The sequence below is a fragment of the Chiloscyllium punctatum genome, chromosome 2, assembly GCF_047496795.1.
Source record: "Chiloscyllium punctatum isolate Juve2018m chromosome 2, sChiPun1.3, whole genome shotgun sequence".
Classification (NCBI taxonomy): domain Eukaryota; kingdom Metazoa; phylum Chordata; class Chondrichthyes; order Orectolobiformes; family Hemiscylliidae; genus Chiloscyllium; species Chiloscyllium punctatum.
In genome coordinates, this window is record NC_092740.1 from 158556569 (window position 1) to 158580919 (window position 24351).

The 24351-nt window shown below is 41.0% G+C and overlaps 1 protein-coding gene across 1 annotated transcript in view; it reads left to right on the forward strand.

Annotated features, from left to right (window-relative positions):
• The window catches only part of LOC140492209 (A disintegrin and metalloproteinase with thrombospondin motifs 19-like), a 538786-nt gene that overhangs the window by 172332 nt on the left and 342103 nt on the right, over window positions 1-24351 (forward strand). The window contains 1 exon segment of the mRNA XM_072591100.1: window positions 7974-8079. Coding sequence (XP_072447201.1) covers window positions 7974-8079 — 106 coding nt within the window.

Below are 24351 nucleotides of genomic sequence, written 5' to 3' on the forward strand. Positions count from 1 at the left end.
CTCATTTGAGAGAGATTCTTATAGTAATATATTTTGGAATTGAGCAAGTTGAAGTGAACTTGGTATTGTGTAATATAACCAAATTTATTGATAACCTCAGCATTACTGGTAGCAGCAAACACATCATGTTTGAATTTTACATCCTGTTTGAAAGAGAGGAGACTGGGGCGAAGACTAGTATTTTAAACCTTTCCTGATTTCACTGTGGAGCTTTTTGTAAAACCGTTCTAGCAATAGCTGCAAAACAGAAGCTGGAAGGGGGAGAGGAACTTAGTTAAATTACAAATGGTACTGAACAAACTGATGGGGTGAGAAGCTGATGTCTCTCTCAGTTTTTCTCTACCCTGTCCTACCATTCTGACTCTCATTGCCCAGATTACTGTTTATCTCTTGTCTCTACTTTTTGATGTACCACATATTTCCACCTTGTCTACTTTTCTCTTGGCTCCACTATTTTGTTTAAAACCCTCTCTACTTAGTCCTGTGTTATGCAGTTCACAAGAACATTGGCCCCCAGCATGGTTCAGGTGTTGATCAATTTCCTTGATGTCTGTGCTGAGCAGATGTTAGAATTTATTATTAAAGAGATTATAAACTGTACAGTTAGAAAAACTCAAATTAATTGGGAAAAGGCAGCATGGTTTGGTCAGAGGGAAATCATGTTTAACTGAATTGTTGGAGTTCTTTGAAGGTATAATGTGCGCGGAATTACTGTTCTTGGATTTCTGGAAGGCATTTGATAAGGTGCCACATCAAAAGTTATTGTAGAAAGTAAAAGGTCATGGTTTAAGAGGTAGCATATTAGCTTGGATAGAGGTTTGGCAAAAAAACAAGATTGGCAGGATGTGACCAGTAGAATCCCACAGGCATCTGTTCTGGAGCCTAAGCGTTTTTTTACAATTTATTCAATGACTTAAATGTAAGCAGGCATGGTAGTTAAATTCACAGACCACAACAAGATAGGGAGGAAAGCTTGTTGTGAGGAAGACCTGCTTATAGACAGACACTGATTATTCAGTGAGCAAAAATCCATTGGATTGAGTACAATATAATTGGGAAAATGTGAAGTTTGTCAGGAACAATGAGTATTCCTTAAACTAAGGATTCCAAGGTGCTGAGCAATTTTAAATGTCACAAAGGTTTTGTATGCAGATACAGCAAATGATGAAGTAGGTCAGTGGGATACTATCCCTGTTCTATGAAGAGTTCAACATAAAGATAAGGTAGCATACTTCCGCTGTACAGTGCATTGGTTAGACTACAGTTCAAATACTGTGTGTAGTTTTGGTCTCCTTATTTAAGAAAGAATGTAAATGTATTAGAGGCATTTCAGAGAATGTTTTCTAGATTGATACGTTGTATGGGTGGGCCACTTTCCAATGGAGTTTAGAGAGTGAGGGGTGACCTCATTGAAGTGCAGAAGATCCTGAATGGTAAGATTGATGTGCAAGGGACACTTCAATCCAGAACTTGGGGCATTCTTTTAAAATTAATCATTGCCCTTTTCAGGCAGCTAGGAGATTGCTTTTTCTGAGAAGGTTGTATGACTTTGAAACTCTTTTAGTGTGATTTATTATTGTCACATGTACCAAGATACAATGAAAAGTATTGTTTTGCCTGCTAACTAGTCAAATTGTCCCTTACATAAGCACATCAGTGTAACAGAATGCAGAATATAGTGTTACAGCTACAGGCTAGGTGAAAGAAAGATCAACTTTAATATGAGAGGCCCATTCATAACAGTGGGGAAGAAGGTGTTCTTAAATCTGTTGAAATGTGTTTTCAGAGTTTTGTATCTTCTGCCCAATGGACAAGGACGGAAGAGCATATAACCAGGGTGGGAGGAGGTTTTGATTATGTTGGCTACTTTCCCATGGCAGTGGGAAATGTAGATAGTGTTATGGACTAGGCCAGGCCACTCAAAACATTCTTAAGCAGGTAACTCCAGACCATAACTTTGCAATTTCGTTTGGTCAGTGTACAGTGAACATTACCTGAAGTAAGCTCGCTAGGTTGATTACTCGGGTTTAAAACAGACAAAAATGTATTTACAAAATTACACAATGAAACACAAAGAACAGAATAAAGAACCCTTACAGAACTCAACCTATCCAACTGGACTTAATTATGCTGTTGTGAATATACACAGCAGTCCCAATAAGCAAACTCCCTTCACAAACCAATATAAATGGAACACTTGCTTACAGGTTGAAGTTGAAGGACAGAAAAGAGAGAGAGTTTCCACACAGCTCCCTGTTGAACTTCCCAGTTCAAGATAGGATAGGAGCAACACTGACTGGACCATTTTAAGATTTTCAAAATTCTACATCTTATTAAATTAAAATACCAGCAGGAACCATGTTGGAATTTGAACCCATGTCCTTTTGGACCTCTACATTACTGCTCCAGTGACATTACTATTAAGCCACCAACAGGTCCTACTCCTATGCCCTATAGAGAAACTGTTCACAGAGATGGCTTCATACTGGAATGGGTATTATAGAATTTATGTATGAACTTTATGTGGCACACATACCTATTTTATGGACAAGGACGGAAGAGCATATAACCAGGGTGGGAGGAGTTTTTGATTATGTTGGCTACTTTCCCATGGCAGTGGGAAATGTATGTGGCACACATACCCAGCTCAAGAGCTGACCATTCCCCTTTCATTGTACAGGTCACTTCTAAAACATGACCACTTTGGCCTGAAGTCTCATCTGTTTACATGTAAACAAAAGGCCCCTCAAAATCCTTTTCATCTCTGCACCAAACCAGACTGATCGGAGCCTGGCCTGGTTTATTGGTCCTCTGAAAAAAATCAAGGACAGAGTCTCCTTGAGCCAAGGAACAGCTTTCAGAGAAAAAAGGGAGTAACTTTGTGACTAGAGTCAATGGAAGAAAGGCTGGTTTCATGATGGACTGGGCTGCAGTCACAACTCTGTCATTTCTCACAGTCTTGGGCAGAGCAGTTGCCATACCAAGCTGTGATGCAGCCAGATAGGATGCTTTCTTTTGTCTCAGAAGGTGATGGAGTCGGAGTGAATGAATATTTTTGAGCTGAGATTGATAGATTCTTGGAGAAAGTGAGGACTGCAGATGCTGGAGATCAGAAGAGTGTGATATTGGAAAAGCACAGCAAGTCAGGCAGCATCTGAGTAGCAGGAGAATCGACGTTTTGAGCATAAGCCCTTCATCATTGATAGATTCTTGTTAGACAGTGGAATTGAAGATTATCAAGGTAGATGGGAATGTGAAATTTGAAACAAACAGCTTGGCCATAAGTTATTGAATAATAGAGCAGGCGTCAGGGGCTGAATAGTCTACTTGTGCTCCTATGTCATATTTTGTGTGTAATTTTATCCTTTCCTGCTTTATATCTTTGTATTTTAGTGAATAGTTTTACAACTTTTCCCATAGCAACCTTATTAGTTGTATTATAAACTAAACTTTCTCTTGTTTAAAATATAACCAGCAGCACAGCTTTATGTTTTTTTAAAAATGTAAACACTGGTAAATTGAAAGAGGATGACTTCCAAGTTAATATAAATGCTTGGTTCATGGAATACTCTGAGAAAACTTGTCATACGTGGTCAAAGCAGTTTGCTTTTAAGAAAAATAGGTATGTGTGCCACATAAAGTTCATACATAAATTCAAAAATACCCATTCCAGTATGAAGCCATCTCTGTGAACAGTTCCTCTATAGGGCATAGGAGTAGGACCTGTTGGTGGCTTAATAGTAATGTCACTAGAACAGTAATGTAGAGGTCCAAAAGGACATGGGTTCAAATTCCAACATGGTTCCTGCTGGTATTTTAATTTAATAAGATGTGGAATTTTGAAAATCTTAAAATGGTCCAGTCAGTGATCCTCCTATCCTATACATTCCTGAAGAAGGGCTTATGCCCGAAACGTCAATTCTCCTGTTCCTGGATGCTGCCTGACCTGCTGCGCTTTTCCAGCAACACATTTTTCAGCTATCCTATACAAGAAAAGCAATGAAAACAAAACACAACAGTTGAAGTTTTGCTCCCTGGAATATCCTTTTAAGTAGTTTTTATGAAATAATTCAAGAATATTAATAACGCAATACTTGAGTACTCCAGGCTGAAGTGGGTACTGCAGATGCTGGAGATTAGAGTCAAGATTAGAGTGATGCTGGAAAAGCACAGCAGGTCAGGCAGTATTCGAGGAGCAGGAGAATCGATACTTCGGGCAAAAGTCCTTCATTAGGAATGAGGCCTCAATCCTGATGAAGGGCTTTTGCCCGAAACGTCGATGTTCCTGCTCCTCGAATACTGCCTGACCTGCTGTGCTTTTCCAGCACCACTCTAATCTTGACCTGAGTACTTCAGTGTTGCATGTTTTCCCTCTAATTAGTTTCTAAAAGGGAGATGATGTTAATGTCACTTGGTTGGTAATCTAATATTCCAGCTTCATGTTCTGGTAAGAATATAAAAAATAATAACTGGAGCAGGCAATTCAGCCCATCGAGCTTGTTCTGCTATGTGAGCTGCATCTCAGCCTCAACTTCACTTTCCTGCCCGCTTCCCATAATCCTTTACCCCCCCATTCCTTTATTAAAAATCTGTCTATTTCCTCCTTAACGTTATTAAATAGCTTGGCATCCACCACTGCCTGGCAGAGTGAATACCACAACATCATGAGCAAAGTAATTCCTCCTCAGCTGTTTTAAATCTGATGCCCCTTATCCTGAGACTATGACCTCTCATTCCAGATTGCCTTATAAGGAGAAACATCCTCTCTATGTCTACTTTTCAATCTCCCTAAACATTATATGTACTTCAATTAGATTACCTCTTATCCTTCTAAATGCTGGCCAGAACTGTTCTAAACTGCTTAATCTCTCCTCATTTGCAAGCCTTTCATCTCTGGAATTAATCTAGTGAACCCTCTCTGAACTGCTTCCAATGGAATTGCATCTCTCCTCAAACAAGGACACCAAACTATACACTGTACTCAGATACAGTCTCACCAATGCCTTGTATAATTGCAAGGACACTTCCCTATGTTCCTATGTTATTCCTTCAGCAATAATGCTATAATTTAGTTTGCCCTCATTATAACTTGTGTGTCAGCTTTCTGTGACTCATGCACAAGGACACCCTGATTTGTCTGCACTGATGCATTTTGAAGTTTCTTTCTATTCGTTAATAAGTTGCCATTTTACTCTCTGACAAATGAATAACTTCACACTTACTAACTTTAAACTCAATCAGCCAAATTTTGGCCAATTCACCTAAACTTTCCATATCCATTTGCAATTTCCTTACTTTTTCATTGCAACTTATTTTTCCATCTATTTTAATATCATCTGCAAATTTGACTTTTATACTTTCTATCCCCACATCTAAGTCACTAACATGGGTTGTAAATAGTTGGGGTGTATGGACTGAGCCCCATGATGCCCCACGAGATACAACTTGCCAACCAGAAAGTGTTCCACTTATCCCAGTCCTCTGCTTTCTGTTGTTTGGCCAGTCCTTTATCCAAGCTAATATGTTACTGCTAACCCCATGTGATCTTACTTTGTATATTAACCATTTGTGCAGCACCTTAAGTGCCATCTGGAAGTCCAGTAAAACTGCTTATACAGAACTCCCTGTTACCCACTTTGCTTATTACATCTTCGAAGAACTGTAGCAAATTAGTCAAATGTGATTTACCCTTCATAGAACCTTCACAATACTAACTTTAATGGATTGCGTTTTGACTTTCCAAATTTATTGTTTGCCATTTCATTAATAATAGAATTTAGCAATTTACTAATAATGCATATTAAACTAACTGTTCTATAGTTTCCTGCTTTCTGCTTCGCTCTGTTTTTGAATAAGGGTGTTGCATTTGCATTTTTCTGAACCACTGGAAACTTTTCAGAATCTAGGGAATTTTGGACTATTATAGCCCCTGCATCCACTAACACTGCTGCACTTCCTTGAAAACCCTCAGATGTAGGCCCTCAGACCTTGGGGATCTATCTGTCTTCAATCTCAATAGTTTGCTCAGTACCTTTTCCCTAGTGATGATGACGGTTGTAAGTCCCTCCTTTTCTATAACCTCTGTATTACTGGTTACTATGGAGACAGTACTAATGCCCTCCACCATGAAAATTGAAGCAAAGTATTGATTAGTGTCCCCAACCTTTCTGAGTTCCACATTTTTACCCCTGTATGGGACAAGCATTCACTACTGCTACTCTCTTCCCTTTTCATATGTCTTATCAAAGCTTTTGCTCACCAATTTTTATATTTTAACCCCCTGCAAATACATCAATGAGATTGCCTAGACCCTAGCTTTTAACTTATTTCAAGGCAAGCGTAAGGTGCTGTGTTCCAGATGTAATTTGATTGGTTACACTACTCAGCTACCAAAACACACTTTATTTTTACACCACTGTTAAAACAAACAAAAGAAGGATTGGAATAATTTACCTCTATTGGAAAACTTAACAGAATAATATATTATTTAACTTCTAAACAGCAATTGTTTCAGTACAGTAACATTCCAAACAGATTGTCTCACATGTGATTCTGGCAGCAGGAAGAGAACAGAGAGAAAGATATAGCAGCTTCCACAGTCAACTTCAAAACTCTAACAGCTGAAGATAGCTAAACTAAAACAAACCCCTGGATCTGCGGGGAGCCACACTCCACCCACTCATGCAACTTCTATTGTTCCAACTTTAAAAAGAACCTCAAGTCCTCAAAAGCTTTTTATGTTATTGGCTTGGAGGAGACAACTCCATACCTCTCTTTCAAAACCTCCTTTAAAAGAAAAGGACAAAATGTACCTCTTAAAGCCATAGTGTCATCACAATTTGTAATTGTTTTCTTCCATAACTAATATTTGCTCATTTTACTGCTTTTTAGTAACACTTTGATCCTTTGAAAGTTTCCCAATTAGCCACCTTAACACTGAACATTCCATTATAGTATACCTTTGCTTTTATCCTTAAGCTATCTTTAACATTCTTCCCTAGCCATGGATGCTTTTCCAACCCTCCCCAGCCCTTCAATATTTACTTAACTATTTGCCACTATTCATCCACTACACATCAACTGTCATACCTTTCAGTCTTTCTGCCCAGCCCACTAGGGTCAGATCTGTCCTTATGCCTAAGTAATTATATTTGTTTAACTCCAGAAAGCGAGTGAAAAATTCAGTTTCTCACCCTCCAAATGAATTTGAATTTCTAACTTACTATGATGTCTCTTCTTCGAGAATTCTTTACTATCATTAATTAATCCCACCTCATTGCACAACACCCAGTTCAGAATATCCCGCTCCCTGGCTGGTTCCCCAGCACATTTGCTCCAAGAAATAATATCTAATGCACTTGGAATTTTCTCTTGAGGCTACCTTTGTCAATTTGCTTAATCCAGTCCACATGAATATTAAAGTCAACCATGATTATTGTTGTATCTTCGTTTCAAGCCCTTGTATTTTCTGATTTATATTGTGCCTGAATGGTAAATCCTGTCAAGAAAGATTGTAAAACTTGAATTCAGTAGAAATTTGAAATTATAAGATAGCTTAATGGTAAGCATGTAACTATTGTCCTTTGTTGTAAACATCCACCTAGTTTACCACATCCGATTGGAAAGGAAACTGCCATTTTGACCTGGTCTGGTCTATATGTAACTTCAGACCCCCAGCAGTGTGGTTGACTATTAACTGCCCTTTAAATGGCCCGAGCAAGCCACTCAGATCCAAGGGCATTTAGGAATGGGCAATAAAAGCTGGGTCAGCCAGTGATGCCCATAACCTATGTAGAAATAAAAATAAAATTGTTGGTTTGATTATGTTTTACTATTCAAAATCTTTACCAATGTTGATGTCTCAGAGGGCTACTTGTATAAAACCTCTCAAAAATGGGTAATCCATTTATTAAGAAGTAAGAGTTACTATATTGCTGTTTTTAATTTGTCTTGTTTTTATTTAATTTTGGCAGGTATAGCATACCTTAGTGGGATGTGCAGTGAAAGAAAGAAGTGTGTTCTTGCAGAGGACAATGGACTGAATCTGGCCTTTACAATTGCTCATGAGATGGGTCACAAGTAAGTAACAATCAATGATAGCCATGGTCTTTACTTTAAATACTTTTACAAGGTAGGAAGCAAGCACACTGATTGAGTGACAAGAATTCATAAAGTGATAAACCCAAACGTATTCAGAAGAAACTTTTCTTTTATTCAAACAATGCTTAGAATGTGGAATTTGATATCAGATAGAGTCATTGAGGCACATGGTGTAACTCGTTTAAGGTGAAGCCAAATAAGTATATGAGAGAGAAAGAAATATAAAGCTAATTTGGATGGTTCACATCAGATAGGTTAGAAAAAACATTTTGAGCAAAAGCACCAGCTTGGGCCAGTTTAGCCAAACTTGTAACTTCTTTGTAGAGCATGAAGGACTGATGTGAGGAGACTGAGGGGGAAAGGTGTGCAGCATGCCTGAGTGTGGAATGACATTGAACCAGTGTAAGAGAATTTTAATCTTCTAGAAACATAGAAAATAGGAGCTGGAGTAGGCCATTTGGCCCTTCGAGCGTGCACTACCATACAATAAGATCATGGCTAATTATGCAATCTCAGTATTCCATTCCCACCCTCTCTGCATACCCCTTGATCCCTTTAGCCACAAAGGCCATGCCCCTTGAATGTATTTAATGAACTGGCCCTAACAGGTTCCTGTGAGAGAGAATTCTACAGGTTCACTCCTCTCTGAGTGAAAAGATTCTTTCTCATCTCAGCCCTGAATTGCTTGCCCCTTATTCTTACACTGTGACCCCCAGTTCTAGGCTTCTCCAACATCAGGAATATCTTTTTCACATCTAGCCTGTCCAGTCCCAACAGGACTTTATATGTTTCTATGAGATCTCCCTGAGATCCAATGAAATCCTGGTGCAGCACGAGGTGAAGCGAGCCCCTGTACAATGCAATTTACCTTGTTGATGCTGAGTACCAGTGAGGAGCAGACTAGAGGCTGGAGTGATGTGGGACAAGGGGAATCCCAAGTTCCGGAGTGGTACGTAGGGAATCCTGAGTCCTGGAGTGGTACATGGGGAATCCCAAATCCCAGAGCGATATGTTGGAAATCCCAAGTCCCGGAGCGGTATATGGGGAATCTCGAGGCCTGGAGTGGTCCACGGGGAATTCCAAGTCCTGGAGTGGTGTGTGAGGAATTCTGAGTCACGGAGCGACACATGGAAAATCCTGGGTCCTGGGGTGGTACTTAGGGAATGCCAAGTCCCGGAGCAGCTCGTGGGGAATCTCGAGTTCTGGAGTGGTATGTGAGGAATTCTGAGTCCCAGAGTGGTACATTGGGAATCCTGAGTCCTGGAGCAGTACATATGGAATTCTGAATCCCGGAAGAGTACATGGGGAATTCTGCATCCTGGCGCAACACAAGGTGAAGTGAATTCCAGCACAGCATGACTGATCTTGTTGCTGCTGAGTGCTGGTGAGGAGTGGGCTGGAGCGATGCGGGGCAGTTGTTGGATTTGGGCCTGCCGCTGCTGCTGTTTGGAGTTCTTTACTGGACTGTAATTAAAATCCTTTTCACAATGTTATAGCTACCTCAATCCTAACATTATTAAATACCGCAAGTAATGCTACCGCTTTCCATTTAATTCTCTTTTGTATCCAAGATTTGTACCTAGCTAAGATGGCACCATTAAAGGCAGCCATTGTAAACTTTTTCACTGTACTTCTGCACTTCTGTACTGGATACAATCAACAATGAAGAATATTCTATTCATTCTTCTAAATTCAAGTGAATACAAGCCCATTTGATCTAGTCTTTCATCATATGACTTCTCGTTGAAGAAAATTGAAAACATGAATTATACAAAACTTTCTCAAACACAAGTATGTTTGTAATTATATGTAGAGGGTAGGGAAGGAAGATGTTTAGTGTAAGTATCAACTGTAAAATGATTGTCATGTGGAAAATATCTACATAGGATCCAGAACCGAGTCTCTGTACAGAAGTCCATCTTTTTGATTTCCCAATCATATGGATTTTTTAAATCAAATCTAATGAGCATCTTTAGTCTGTCTAGATATTTATAAGGATTCTGGCTTATTATTTCAATATGTTCTGGGCTTTGGCATAATTGTACCTGACAAATATATAACTATTGCAACGGTATTGATGCAAAACATTGAAGAAATCACTGTTCATGGAAACTTCAGGACACAGTCAGTATGTTGAGTTTCTTCAGCTAATTGCCTTTAACAAGAATCACATTTGTTTTTATTACAATGTATGAATTGTATCATTCAGTTGCATTGTGTAATTATTAGTCATTACAGGTCTAAAAAAAAATTAGCTATTTAGTTAAAGTTTGCTTGGATGACATAATGAACAGACAGGCGTCTTGGATGACCTCTTGTCTATTTGTTAACTTGCCAAAGAAACTAGAAAGGGATTTGTCATGTCTTGGCAACTTTAGTGTACATAACAGCAATATTCAGCTGTGACAAAATTTCTGGATCTTGTGCTACAAGTTATTGTTGAGGTCAGCTAATCCTCGGGGGAAGAAAAGGCTATCATGGAAAAGTTGCATCACTGAAGCTAGTGAAGTGTGAATATTTTTAATGTAATTGGATTAAGGATCTAATTTTCATTCTAAACAAAATTGTGAGATAATGTAAACCCACACAGCGTAGTCTATTTACAAAGTAAAGGGCACTGCATTCTCTGGAGCTGACCCTATGATATTTGGCAAGATTAAATACCGAGAGAAATCAGCCAGCTTAGAATTTTAATGCTATGTGTAATTTAAGATGAAAGGGTTTCTACTTTTGGAACCAAAGTAGGAGTTAAAAGATAAATTACAGGCATTAAATTTTAAATCTATTTTCTGCATAATTTTAAATAGTGCCACATCGTTCCAAGATTCACGCAATATTAACTCAGAACAATTGAGAGCAATTATCAAATTGAATTTATAAATCAAGCACCACTACTTAACAGAATGTATTGGGAAATTACCAAGATATTGGAATAACTCAATGTCATTTCACTATTAACCAGTACCAGTAAAATGGGGTCTGCTTTATTGTTATCACCAATTCAGATACATTACTGTACATCTCAGGAGCTGATGGGGCTTGACCCTGGGCCTCTCCTGGCTCAGAGGCAAGGTCACTATCACCGTGACACAGGAGCCCTATGGATCTGTTTTATGTTATTATATCTGGAAGTGTTATCACACACAACTGAATGGCTTTCCACCAACAAATCTCCCTGACTTTTATTTTGTTTTTAACTATTAGCCACCACCAGAAAAACATGCATGCAGCCAGTTGGATATTTATCACACAAAGTGAACCATCGCGAGTGATGGGGCAGGGCGAAATGGGGAGGGACACTGGGAAGGGATTAAATCAAAATGGAGTCAGAGGGGAAATAAGACACTGTGTCCACTACGGTGCCCAACTCTCTCTAAAGACATTGAGAGCATTGATGGACTCCACGTTCTCCGTCTCTGTGGGTCTGCTGTTTTATTTAATACCCAGAATCGAATCTAAATTAGAATAGAATAGAAATTTATTGTCACGTGTATTTTTAAATGAAAAATCCAGTGAAAGGTTTTATAAGTCACCCCACCACAGTGCCTACATCAATGACCGAAATCATACATAACAATAACAAAAAATAAAATTAAGACAAGGTTCATCATAGTTCAGTTAATGGCTCCTGGGCCTAGGGAAAACCAATTAAGGAACAATAGAATACCGAGCAGGACAAGACCACCATGCCAGGACAAGACCACCATGCCAGGATGGGACCACCATGACCGGCTGCTTGAACACTTGGCCAGAAGCCTCTACCAAAGAACACTATCATGCAAGGCTGAGACTGCCTGCCAGGCTGCTGGAATACCTGGAAGTCAATGATGAAGAAGACCTCCACAGAGCAAAGAGACCTCCGTGCTGGGTCAAGACCACCACACTGGGAGACTGCCATTTCTCTTCCCCCTCCAGGGTGCCCAGGCCCAGCCTTGAAGCCGGTGCCTCAGCCCAGCCTGTGAGTCCGGGCTGTGGGAATCAGCCCAACTTGCTCCTCACACACCAGGAAACGCTGGCCTGGAGTAGAACTGTGTCTGGCTGAAGCTGGTGTTGCCACCACCACCAAAGGCCTCCTCCCACACCCACCACTCTCCATACCCAAAAGAAGAGAAAATGAAGAAAAAGATCCCCAGAAAAATGAAGAGAAAGTAAGCCAACAGGCATGGCTGAAGCCTGGGCTCAGTCCCCTACTCTGCTGCTTTCACACACAAAACTGAGTGATGTTTCCACCACCAATCACCCTTATTTTAAAAAAAAACTAAATACCACCAGTAACCATCCATGTAGCCAAATACATATTTATAAGCCATGCCTATTATGGGCAGTGCACTGGGTCTGTTTTACGAAGGGCTCAGGTGATCAGTTCCAATGGGGCAGGCCGTTACCTGTTACCATGGGAACACTTATTCAGTGAGCTCCACAGGGAGATAATTTAGTGATTCCTATGGGCCTTGTAGGGATTATCACAGGTATGAAAACAACAAAGGAGACCAGCATAGGTTCAGCAGGTATCCAGAGTGAAACATAATGGGTCAATGTTCAGATCCAAGTCACTCTTCCATGTTCTCTAGTTTACAATCTGAAGAGCTGACTAAATGTCAATGGATTCGTTTTCTCTATTCAATATTGAACATTTGTATCAGATAAACAAATGGTCATTCTATGTTAGATGCCGACCAAATATACTGGAAATTTGTGGAATATTAGTGGAAACAAATGTGCAAAGAGCAGGTAAAATATTTCAGCCCACTCCCCACAAATGTGTGGAAGCAATCCACCAGTTCACTAGATGCAAGTGTAAATGTAGGCGATTGTTCTTTATATTCATTGTTCCTGTGATAGGGGTAGAGTTAGGACATCAGAATGGGCTGACCTGTATAATGTTGAATAAGAATCCATTTTGCCAGAGCAGCGAGGAGAGAAGGAGTGGTGAAGCGAAGGCTGCCGGGAAGGGTGAGTTTTCCCGCATTCAAAGGGACTTACCTCCGGAGTCGGGCCTCCATTTGCCGAGAGGTGTGAGGGAGGAGCAAAGGACTTCTGGGAAGTCATGTATTTGTGTGGTTGCGTTACCTGAAACACTACTCAGGTAGTGTCTCCCACCCATCCTCTTCCACTAACCAAAAAAAAGGACCAGTGCACCAGATTGGTAAGATAACAAGTTTATTTTTTATTCCTTATTTTTTCAACAGTCTCTTTGGGAATTTAGAATAGTAGGAATGGAGGTGAGGGTAGTTGAATGTTCCTCCTGCAGAATGTGGGAGGTAAGGATCACTACTAGTGTCCCTGCTAACTACATCTGCAGGAAGTGCACCCAACTCCAGCTCCTCAAAAACCCCATTAGGGAACTGGAGATGGAGTTGGATGAACTTCGGATCATTCAGGAGGCAGAGGGGGTTATTGAGAGGAGTTACAGGGAGGTAGTCACTCCTAAGGTACAAGACAAAGGCAAATGGGTTACAGACAGGAGATGGAAAGGGAACCGACAGGCAGTGTAGGGATCCCCTGTGGCCATTCCCCTCAACAATAAGTATACCATTTTGGATACTATTGGGGGGGACCATTTACCAGGGGAATGCAGTGGGGCAAAGGGCTGTGGCACAGAGTCTGTCCCTGCTGCTCAGAAAGGAAGGAGAAGAGGAGCAGAGCAGTAGTCATTGGGGACTCCATAGTTAGGGGGACAGATAGGAGGTTCTGTGGGGACGAGAGAGACTCACAGTTGGTGTGTTGCCTCCTAGGTGCCAGGGTTTGTGACGTCTCTGATTGTGTTTTTGGGATCCTTAAGGGGAAGGGGGAGCAGCCCCAAGTCGTGGTCCACTTAGGCACCAATGACATAGGTAGGAAGACAGATGGGGATTTAAGGCAGAAATTCAGGGAGCTAGGATAGAAGCTTAGAGCTAGGACGAACAGAGTTGTCTTTGGTTTGTTGCCCATGCCACGGGCTAGTGAGGCGAGGAATAGGGAGAGAGAGGAGTTGAACACGTGGCTACAGGGATGGTGCAGGAGGGAGGGTTTTGGATTCTTGGATAATTGGAGCTCTTTCTGGGTAGGTGGGACCTCTACAAGCAGGATGGTCTTCATCTGAACCAGAGGGGTACCAATATCATGGGGGGGGGAATTCGCTGAGGCTACTGGGGTGGGTTTAAACTAATCCAGCAGGGGGATGGGAACCAAAATTGTAGTTCGAGTATAGAAAAGGTTGAGAGCAGGTTAGTCCAAAATCAAGTTTCAGGGACGCAAGATGGCACCGGCAAGTAAGAAGTTGGTTTGAAGTGTGTCTACTTCAACGCCAGGAGCATCCGGAATAAAGTAGGTGAACTTGCAGCATGGGTTGGTACCTGGGACTTCGATGTTGTGGCCATTTCGGAGACATGGTTAGAGCACGGACAGGAATGGCTGTTGCAGGTTCCAGAATTTATATGTTTCAGTAAGAACAGAGAAGATGGTAAAAGAGGGGGAGGTGTGGCATTGTTGGTCAAGGACAGTATTACAGTTGCAGAAAGGATGTTTGGGGACTCGTCAACTGAGGTAGTATGGGCTGAGGTTAGAAACAGGAAAGGAGAGGTCACCCTGTTGGGAGTTTTCTATCGGCCTCCAAATAGTCCCAGAGATGTAGAGGAAAGGATAGCAAAGATGATTCTCGATAGGAGTGAGAAAGACAGGGTGGTTGTCATGGGGGACTTCAACTTTCCAAATATTGACTGGGAACACTATAGGAAAAAGTGGGGACTGCAGATGCTGGAGACCAGAGTTGAAAAATGTGATGCTGGAAAAACACAGCAGGCCAGGCAGCATCCGAGGAACAGGAGAATCGACGTTTTGGGCATAAGCCCTTCTTCAGGAATGAGTTGTACGAGTACTATAGATGAGTCAGTTTTTGTCCAATGTGTGCAGGAGGGCTTCCTGACATAGTATATAGACTGGCCAACAAGGGACGAAGCCACATTAGATTTGGTACTGGGTAACGAGCCCGGCCAGGTGTTAGACTTGGAGGTAGGTGAGCACTTTGGTGATAGTGATCACAATTCTGTTATGTTTACTTTAGTGATAGAAAGGGATAGGTGTATACCACTGGGCAAGAGTTACAACTGGGGGAAAGGCAATTACAATGCGATTAGGCAAGATTTAGGAAGCATAGGATGGGGAAGGAAACTGCAGGGGATGGGCACATTAGAAATATGGAGCTTATTCAAGGAAAAGCTACTGTGTGTCCTAGATAAGTATGTACCTGTCAGGCAGGGTGGAAGCTGTAGAGAGCAGAAGCCGAGGTTTACGAAGGAAGTGGAATCTCTGGTCAAGAGGAAGAAGAAGGCTTATGTTAGGATGAGATGTGAAGGCTCAGTTAGGGCGCTTGAGGGTTACAAGGTAACCAGGAAAGAAAGAGCCAGGAGGAGACATGAGAATTTGTTGGTGGATAGGATCAGGGTAAACCCTAAGGCTTTTTATTGGTATTTAAGGAATAAAAGAATGACGAGAGTAAGATTAGGGCCAATCAAGAATAATAGTGGGAAGTTGTGTGTGGAGTCAGAGGAGATGGGGGAAGCACTTAATGAATATTTTTCGACAGTATTCACTCTAGAAAACGACAATGTTGTCGAGGAGATTACTGAGATACAGGCTACTAGTCTAGGTGGGATTGAGGTTCACAAGGAAGAGGTATTAGAAATCCTGCAGAGAGTGAAAATAGATAAGTCCCCTGGGCTGAATGGGATCTATCCTAGGATCCTCTGGGAAGTCAGGGAGGAGATTGCCGAGCATTTGGCATTGACCTTTAAATCATCATTGTCTACAGGAATAGTGCCAGAAGATTAGAGGATAGCAAATGTGGTTCCCCTCTTCAAGAAGGGGAGTAGAGACAACCCAGGTAATTATAGACCAGTGAGCCTTACTTCAGTTGTTGGTAAAGTGTTGGAAAAGGTTATAAGAGATAGGATTTATAATCATCTAGAAAATAATAATTTGATTAGGGATTTGGGATTAGGGATAGTCAGCACGGTTTTGTGAAGGGTAGGTCGTGCCTCGCAAACCTTATTTGAGTTCCAGAACCATGAGATTATGCTACAGCTGTACAAAACTCTGGTGCGGCCGCACTTGGAGTATTGTGTGCCGTTCTGGTCACCTCATTATAAGAAGCATGTGGAAACTTTGGAAAGGGTACAGAGAATATTTACTAGGATGTTGCCTGGTATGGAGGGAAGGTCTTACGAGGAAAGGCTGAGGGACTTGAGGCTGTTTTCGTTAGAGAGAAGAAGGTTGAGAGGTGACTTAATGGAGACGTATAAGATAATCAGAGGGTTAGATAGGGTGGACAGGGAGAGCCTTTTTCCAAGTATGGTGATGGCGAGCACAAGGGGGCATAGCTCTAAATTGAGGGGTGATAGATATGGGGCAGGTGTCAGAGGTAGTTTCTTTACTCAGAGAGTAGTGAGGGTATGGAATGCTTTGCCTGCAACGGTAGTAGATTCGCCAACTTTAAGTACATTTAAGTTGTCATTGGACAAGCATATGGACGTACATGGAATAGTGTAGGTTAGATGGGCTTCAGATTGGTATGACAGGTCAAGGCAACATAGAGGGCAGAAGGGCCTGTACTGTGCTGTAATGTTCTATGTTCCATTAAGAATGAAATGAAGTACAAATCAAGTGAGGTGAGATAGATGGTTCTATTTCCTTTCACTTGGCACTCTGTTCGGTTGGCTTGTTTACAATGGGTCAAAGCCAAAACAGCTGAATGTGTTTGAATGACAAACAACTCTGAAAATCAAGCGTATGATTTGCCATCTGCGATCATTATTCATCTACAGAGGGTCACCTTTATAAAATCTGATGTTATGATTGATCAGTCATGAAGGTGAATTTTTTTGTTTGAAGCTAGTGCATTGGGTTAGAGATTTAATCGGACGATTTCAGCAAAATTGCAAAGCAAAATCAGATGAGTTGCAGTTAAATCTTCGGAAGAGACATTGCATGTGATGTATTCTACTCTTTTACTTCCCAGTTAATCCAGGTTTGGTTTAGTGTGTGGGTGAATAAGGGAATCTTCTGAAGGGGATAATCACTTTGCAGCTATTTTTTTGTCGGCAATTTATGCATTGACATTAAGTTGAAGAACCTTTGATCAACAAAGTAATAGTTTAAAAAGTAATAAAGCAAATATAAGTTGACTAATTTTATAATATCCTTACTTTCTTTCAAGATATCAGTGTTTGGAAGCCACTAGGAAATAGAATTCCCATCCACTGTTTTAAGTGTAAAATGAGTTTTGCAAGATAAATTGTTCTTTTCTCAGTTATCTGGTGAAGTGGATCATTTCCCTATTACTCAGTCAGACATTATTACACACAGTCAGTTCTACAACAATGCCATCGTTCCATTCTCATGCAATCCCATCTTATAAGAAAATCGCGTAATAGCAGCACCATTCAAACTAATGCAGCTGGAATCACGTTATAATCATGCTTTAAAATGTTGTGTTTTAGAAACAGTGTCCCCAATTTGTCAGTCATGATACAGTGAATTTGTGTTAAAGAAACATGTGTTATAGCAGAACGTCCTGTGACAGGTCATTGGAACGGCCAAGTGGTTGGCTATACTGTTAAAATGAAAACTTACACTTCGGTTGAACAAAGTATTTTTTGTTTTTTTTAACTTTTTAAAATTTATGTTACATTTTCTCACAATAAGGAGCACAAATCATGAATGCTAAATTCATACTGGGCTGATATATATGTAAATAAATTTAGAGAGTAATTAATACAAGTGTATAAATAAGCTGGTCATCATTAGCAAATACTGTGGTTAAGGGCTGGTTCTTTGGCTCCAACCTTCCTTGTAGATCTGTTCAGTAAGCTGTGTGGTGCCTCACAGCTTCATCGTATCAGTTTATTTTGCTCATTTCATGCATTTAAGCCATGCCTTGGATTGACCAAATAATAAAGAGATCTCATTTAGAGTCATAGAGTCATAGAGAAGTTCAGCATGGAAACAGACCCTTCGGTCCAACCCGTCCTTGCCGGCCAGATATTCCAACCCAATCTAGTCCCACTTGCCAGCACCCAGCCCATATCCCTCCAAACCCTTCCTATTCATATACCCATCCAAATGCCTTTTAAATGTTACAATTGTACCAGCCTCCACCACTTCCTCTGGCAGCTCATTCCATACACGTACCATCCTCTGCGTGAAAAGGTTGCCCCATAGGTCTCTTTTATATCTTTCCCCTCTCACCCTAAACCTATGTCCTCTAGTTCTGGACTCCATGTTATGATATTTGAAGTGCTCATCCAAATATTTTTTAAAGGTTATAAGGTTTCCAGCCTCCACTACCTTCTCAGTCAGTGCATTCCAGATTCCCACCACCCAGTGAATGATAAGGTTTTGTCCCAAATCCCCTTACTCTAAAACTATGCCCTCTCGTGATCAACTCCTGAACCGAGGGGACCAGCTGCTCTCTATTCACCATGTCCATATCCCTCAGAATCTTATACACTTCAATCATGTCCTCCCTCAATCTTCGCTGCTCTGAAGAAAACAATCCAAGCCTATCTAGTCTCTCCTTATAGCTCAATTTCTCTACCCCAGGCAACATCCTGGTGAACATCCTCTGTACCCACCCCTGGTGCTATCCTTCCTGTAGTGAGGTGACCAGAACTGCACATTGTACTCCAGCTGTGGCCTAACCAATGCTCTGTACAACTCCAACATTACCTCCTTGCTCTTATACTCTTTGTCATGACTAATGAAAGCAAGTGTACCATATGCCTTCTTAACAATCCTATTCACATGCTCTGCCAACTTCAGTGATCTGTGAATAATTACCCCATGACCCCTCTGCTCCTCTAAGCTGCTGAGTGTCGAACCATTCATTAAATACTCCCTCATCTTGTTGCTTCTTCCAAGATGCAACACTTCGTTGTTATCAGGGTTAAATACCATCTGCTATTGGTCTGCCCATCTGACCAACCCATCGATATCTTTGTGTTGCCTACAACCATCTTCTTCGCTATTAACCACTCTACTAATCTTGGTGTCATCTGAAAATTTGCTTCATATTCCCCTCACATTTTCATCTACATCATTTATATATATCACAGACAATGAGGGTCCCACTGCTGATTCTTGTGGTATATCACTGGACACCAGCCCCCAGTCACTCAAACAGCCTTCTACCACTACTCTTTGTTTTCTATGAGTAAGCAGGTTTCTGATCCCTCTGACCAGGTTTTTCTCAATTCCATGTGCTTTCATCTTTCCAATCAGTCTCCCATTTAGGATCTTGTCAAAAGCTTTGTTAAAACCCATATAAACTACATTAACAAAATTTCCCTCATCTACACACTTGATTGCATTTTCAAAAACATTCTGACAAATTTGTTAGACCTAACCTCCCTCTGACAAAGTCATGCTGACTATCCCTAATTAACCCCTGCTTTCCAAGTGGGTATTAATTTGCTCTGTCAAAGTTTTCTCTGATAGTTTCCCTACCACTGATGTAAGACTCACTGATCTGTACTTTCCTGATTCATCTAAAACGTGGAACCACATTAGCTGTCCTCCAATCTTCTGGCACTTCCCATGTGACAGAGGGGAATGTTTTGTCAGAACCTTGCAATTTTCTGTCTTGCCCTCCACAGCAGACTGGGATGTAATTCATCTGGGCCAGGGGATATGTATGTTTGTAAGCCCAACAGAGCCTCCAATACGTCCCCATTTATTAAGACAAACTACAGAAGCTCCTCATAGTGTTTTTTCCTTAATTCCACATCTATGTTCTTCTTTTCCAGAGTGAAGACTGAAGAGAAGTATTCTTTTAATTCCCTTCCAATATCCGAGAGCTTCACACACATGTTGCCCCCTTGGTCCCCAGTAGGCTCTATTCTTTCCCTGATTAACCTCTTCCCTTTAATGTATTGATAAAATACCTCAGGATTATCCCTAATCCTTTTTCAAGTCCTTTTTCAAGACCCCCTTTTGTTCTTCTAATTGCTTTCTTAAAAGTTTAGTTGCGAAGAATTCTGTGCATCCAAAACTTTGACGTAAGCTTTTTTTTGTGAATGCCAGATGGTTTGTTTAACTTTGTTAAACAGCTGTTAATGCTCACAGTTATGTCTAATGTTAGAATCTGGTACATGAGATTTTCTGAACTAAACATGCCAGTGTATTGTGGAGAAAGGGTTTATGACCTATTTTCCAAAGATACAAAACACAAAGCAAACATAGTTTTGACTCTGTTTTGGTTATTAATAAGTAATTGTTTGGTTACAGCATCTGCTCTATGCCTCTGGGCTGTTTATAAAATTGCTATGAGATTGTGCCACATTTCCATACAAGATGTCATTTTATGATTGTGATTGAGTGAAGGAATTAAGCAGACATTCTTCCTCAATTGTGTTGTTCAGTGCCATTTCCTGATGTTCTAATAGTAAAAATTATGTTGCCCAATGGACTGTATCAGCTGCAATAGGCACTTAAGATTTTAAGATTGTCAAAAGCTATTAGATTAATTTTCCATTGTAAATTATTCCCATGAAATTTTTAAATCCAAATTGACTCATTACTCTACTGTCAAGAGACTGGCCTGACTGCTTCCAATTTGTTGCCACATTTTTCCTCCATTATCAGCTGCTGAGAGGTTCGGGATACCACTCAGAGAATGTCCCTTGCCAGATTTTTATCTTGTCATTCATTTTTCCTCTTAGCCATAACTCGATGCTTCCCCATGTGGTCACAAATTAAGCGCTGTCTGAATGGGAAATCATTCTTGGCTTTGGGTGACCATACTCTGTCACTCAGAACCAGTGTACCTTCCTTTGAAAGTTCAAGAACAACCAATACATGGAATCAGAGAATTTTACAGTACAGACAGTAGCCATTCGACCCATTGTGTCTGTACTAGCTTCCAAAGGAGCTACCCAGCTAGTCCCAAGCTCAAGCACTATCTTCATTATCCTCTAACTTTATCCCTTTCAAATAAATCCAGCTCTCTTTTGAACGCTCCTATGGAATCTGCCTCCATCACTCTCCCAGGCAGCACATTTCAATCCTAAAATTCTCTGACTGAAGAAGTTTCTCCTCATCTCACTCCTAGCTCTCTTGCTGATAGTTGTGGAATTGTAATCCCTAGTTACTGGCATACCAATCAGTGCAAACAGATTATCCTTCTTTACCCTGTCAATATTGTTCATTATTTTGAACACCTCAATAAAGTTACCTCATAATCTTCTCTGCTCCAAAGAGAATAAGCCCAATCTCTTTAATCTTTCCTTATATCTAAAATCCCTCATTCCTGAGATCAATACTGCTGAACAACTATAAAGTCTGAAATGCATTAGCCTTTTGCTAAATTGTGATATGTTGCACGCTACATAAGGGATTGCAGTTTTAAGGACTTTACTGGCCACATAAACATTAAAATAAATTATCTATCTTTAATCTGAAAAATTATCCCAACTGTTTCTGAGAGGTCAATGGGAACAAAAGGTCAGTTAGCTAAAGGGGAGAAACTTAATGAGTGGTCAAGTTAACTGATTTTAAAAAGGCTGTGAAAAGTGAAGAGTAAAATGGATAAGTCTAAGGGGGGTTTGGGGAGGAAATTGCCGGCCTGGCAACTGAAGGCAAATCTGTGATTGATGGGTTTCAAGCTTGGGTTAAACAAGATTGGGAGTTCGGAGATAGGGAGGGATTTGAAATGGTAGTTAACTGGTTGCCAATGTATTTCAACTAGAATCAAAATAATGGATGGTACTGATGGAATACAGCCAGCAAAGGTTTGGAGATTGTGAGACCAAAAGGAAATTATTGGTCAATATCAGACGTGAAGGCTGTGGTCTGTGGATGACAAATGGAAAATGGAGTCTCTCGCTCATCTGATGATTACATAGAGTACAAAGGTTTGATTCAGGTAGTGCTGTTGACTGGGCAGGGGAATGGAATCAGTGATAAATGCGCAAATATGATGATGGGCCCTGAGAGCATAGCTTCGGTAAGTGTTGAAGTAGTGTAAGTGTTGAAGTAGTGTACCTTGTGGATAGTCCAAATTGGGCTATCTCAGCAGTTGAGGCTTTGAACAAAATAATAGAATGTTAGGTCTGTGTCTTCTTCATGCATGTATGTGAGCACTAGTATTCTGAAAGGGCAATATGTACACGAGGAAGTGGAAGGAATCCATTAGACCATAAAATACAGAAAGACATCAGAGCTGAATTAGGCCATTCAACCTATCAACTCTGCTTTGCCATTCGATCATGGCTAATATATTTCTCAACTACATTCTCCTGCCTTCTCCCCGTAACTCTAGATCTCCCTTAGCAATCACAAATCTATCTATCTCTGTCTTAAATACACTCAGTGACTTGGCCTCCACAGCCCTCTGCAGCAATGAGTTCAACAGCATCACCGCTTTCTGGCTAAAGAAATTCCTCCTCACTTTAGTTCTAAAGGGTCATCCCTTCAGTCTGAGGCTGTGCCCTCGGGTCCTAGTGTTTGGTGGAAACGTCTTCTCCAATCCACTCTATCCAGGCCTCTCAGTATCCTGTACATTTAAGACCATAAGACCATAAGACATAGGAGTGGAAGTAAGGCCATTCGGCCCATCAAGTCCACTCCGCCATTCAATCATGGCTGATGCGCATTTCAGCTCCACTTGCCAGCGTTCTCCCCGTAGCCCTTAATTCCTCTAGACAACAAGAACCTATCAATCTCGGCCTTGAAGACATTTAGCGTCCCGGCTTCCACTGCACTCCGTGGCAATGAATTCCACAGGCCCACCACTCTCTGGCTGAAGAAATGTCTCCGCATTTCCGTTCTGAAATGACCCCCTCTAATTCTAAGGCTGTGTCCACGGGTCCTAGTCTCCTCGCCTAACAGAAACAATTTTCTAGCATCCACCTTTTCAAAGCCATGTATTATTTTGTACGTCTCTATTAGATCTCCCCTTAATCTTCTAAACTCCAACGAATACAATCCCAGTATCCTCAGCCGTTCCTCATATGCTAGACCTGTCATTCCAGGGATCATCCGTGTGAATCTCCGCTGGACACGTTCCAGTGCCAGTATGTCCTTCCTGAGGTGTGGGGACCAAAACTGGACACAGTACTCCAAATGGGGCCTAACCAGAGCTTTATAAAGTCTTAGTAGTACATCTCTGCTTTTATATTCCAACCCTCTTGAGATAAGAGACAACATTGCATTCGCTTTCTTAATCACAGACTCAACCTGCATGTTTACCTTTAGAGAATCCTCGACTAGCACTCCCAGATCCCTTTGTGCTTTGGCTTTATTAATTTTCTCACCATTTAGAAAGTAGTCCATGCTTTTATTCTTTTTGCCAAAGTGCAAGACCTCGCACTTGCTCACGTTAAATTCCATCAGCCATTTCCTGGACCACTCTCCCAACCTGTCTAGATCCTTCTGTAGCCTCCCCACTTCCTCAGTACTACCTGCCTGTCCACCTAACTTCGTATCATTGGCAAACTTCGCTAGAATGCCCCCAAATTAGATCCCTCTCATCCTTCTAAGCTCTATTGAGTACGGATCCGGAGTCCTCAACAGCTCTTCATATGACAAACTCTTTATTCCCAGGATTATTCTTGTAAACTTTCTCTCAAACTCCTCCAATGCCAGCACATCCTTCCTTAGATACAGGGCTCAAAACTGCTCATAATGTTGCATATGCAGTCTGACCAGGGCCTTATACTGTGTATCTCTGCTATTGTATTCTAACCCTCTTGAAATGAATGATAACATTGCATTTGCTTTGCTCATTGCCAATTGAACCTACTTGTCAACGTTAAGAGAATCCTGTAATGGGAATCCCAAGTCCCTTTGTGCTTCAGATTTCCAAATCTTTACCCTAGAAAAAAAACTACATTTCTATTCTTCCTATCAAGGTGCACAACGTATTCCATTGGCCACTTTTTTGCCCACTCTCCTAGTCTAGCCAAGTCCATCTGCAGCCTCCCTGCTTGCTCAGCACTCCCTGTCCCTCCACCTATCTTTCTGTCATCTGCAAACTTAGCAACAATGTCCTCAGTTCCTTGGTCCAGATTGTTAATGTATTGGAAGTAACATAATACCCAGCTCATTCCTCAAGGAATACATCTCAATAATGTTGTGTTTAGGTTGTTAGGTTTCTAGGCCCTTAGCTCTATCCTGTCCCTAGATGTCTGTTGGATAGATTTTGAAGAATTCTGGAAATGATAGTACGATTGTAGGAAGGGAACTTTCATTACGATCCGCTAAGTCAAAGTGGAACCA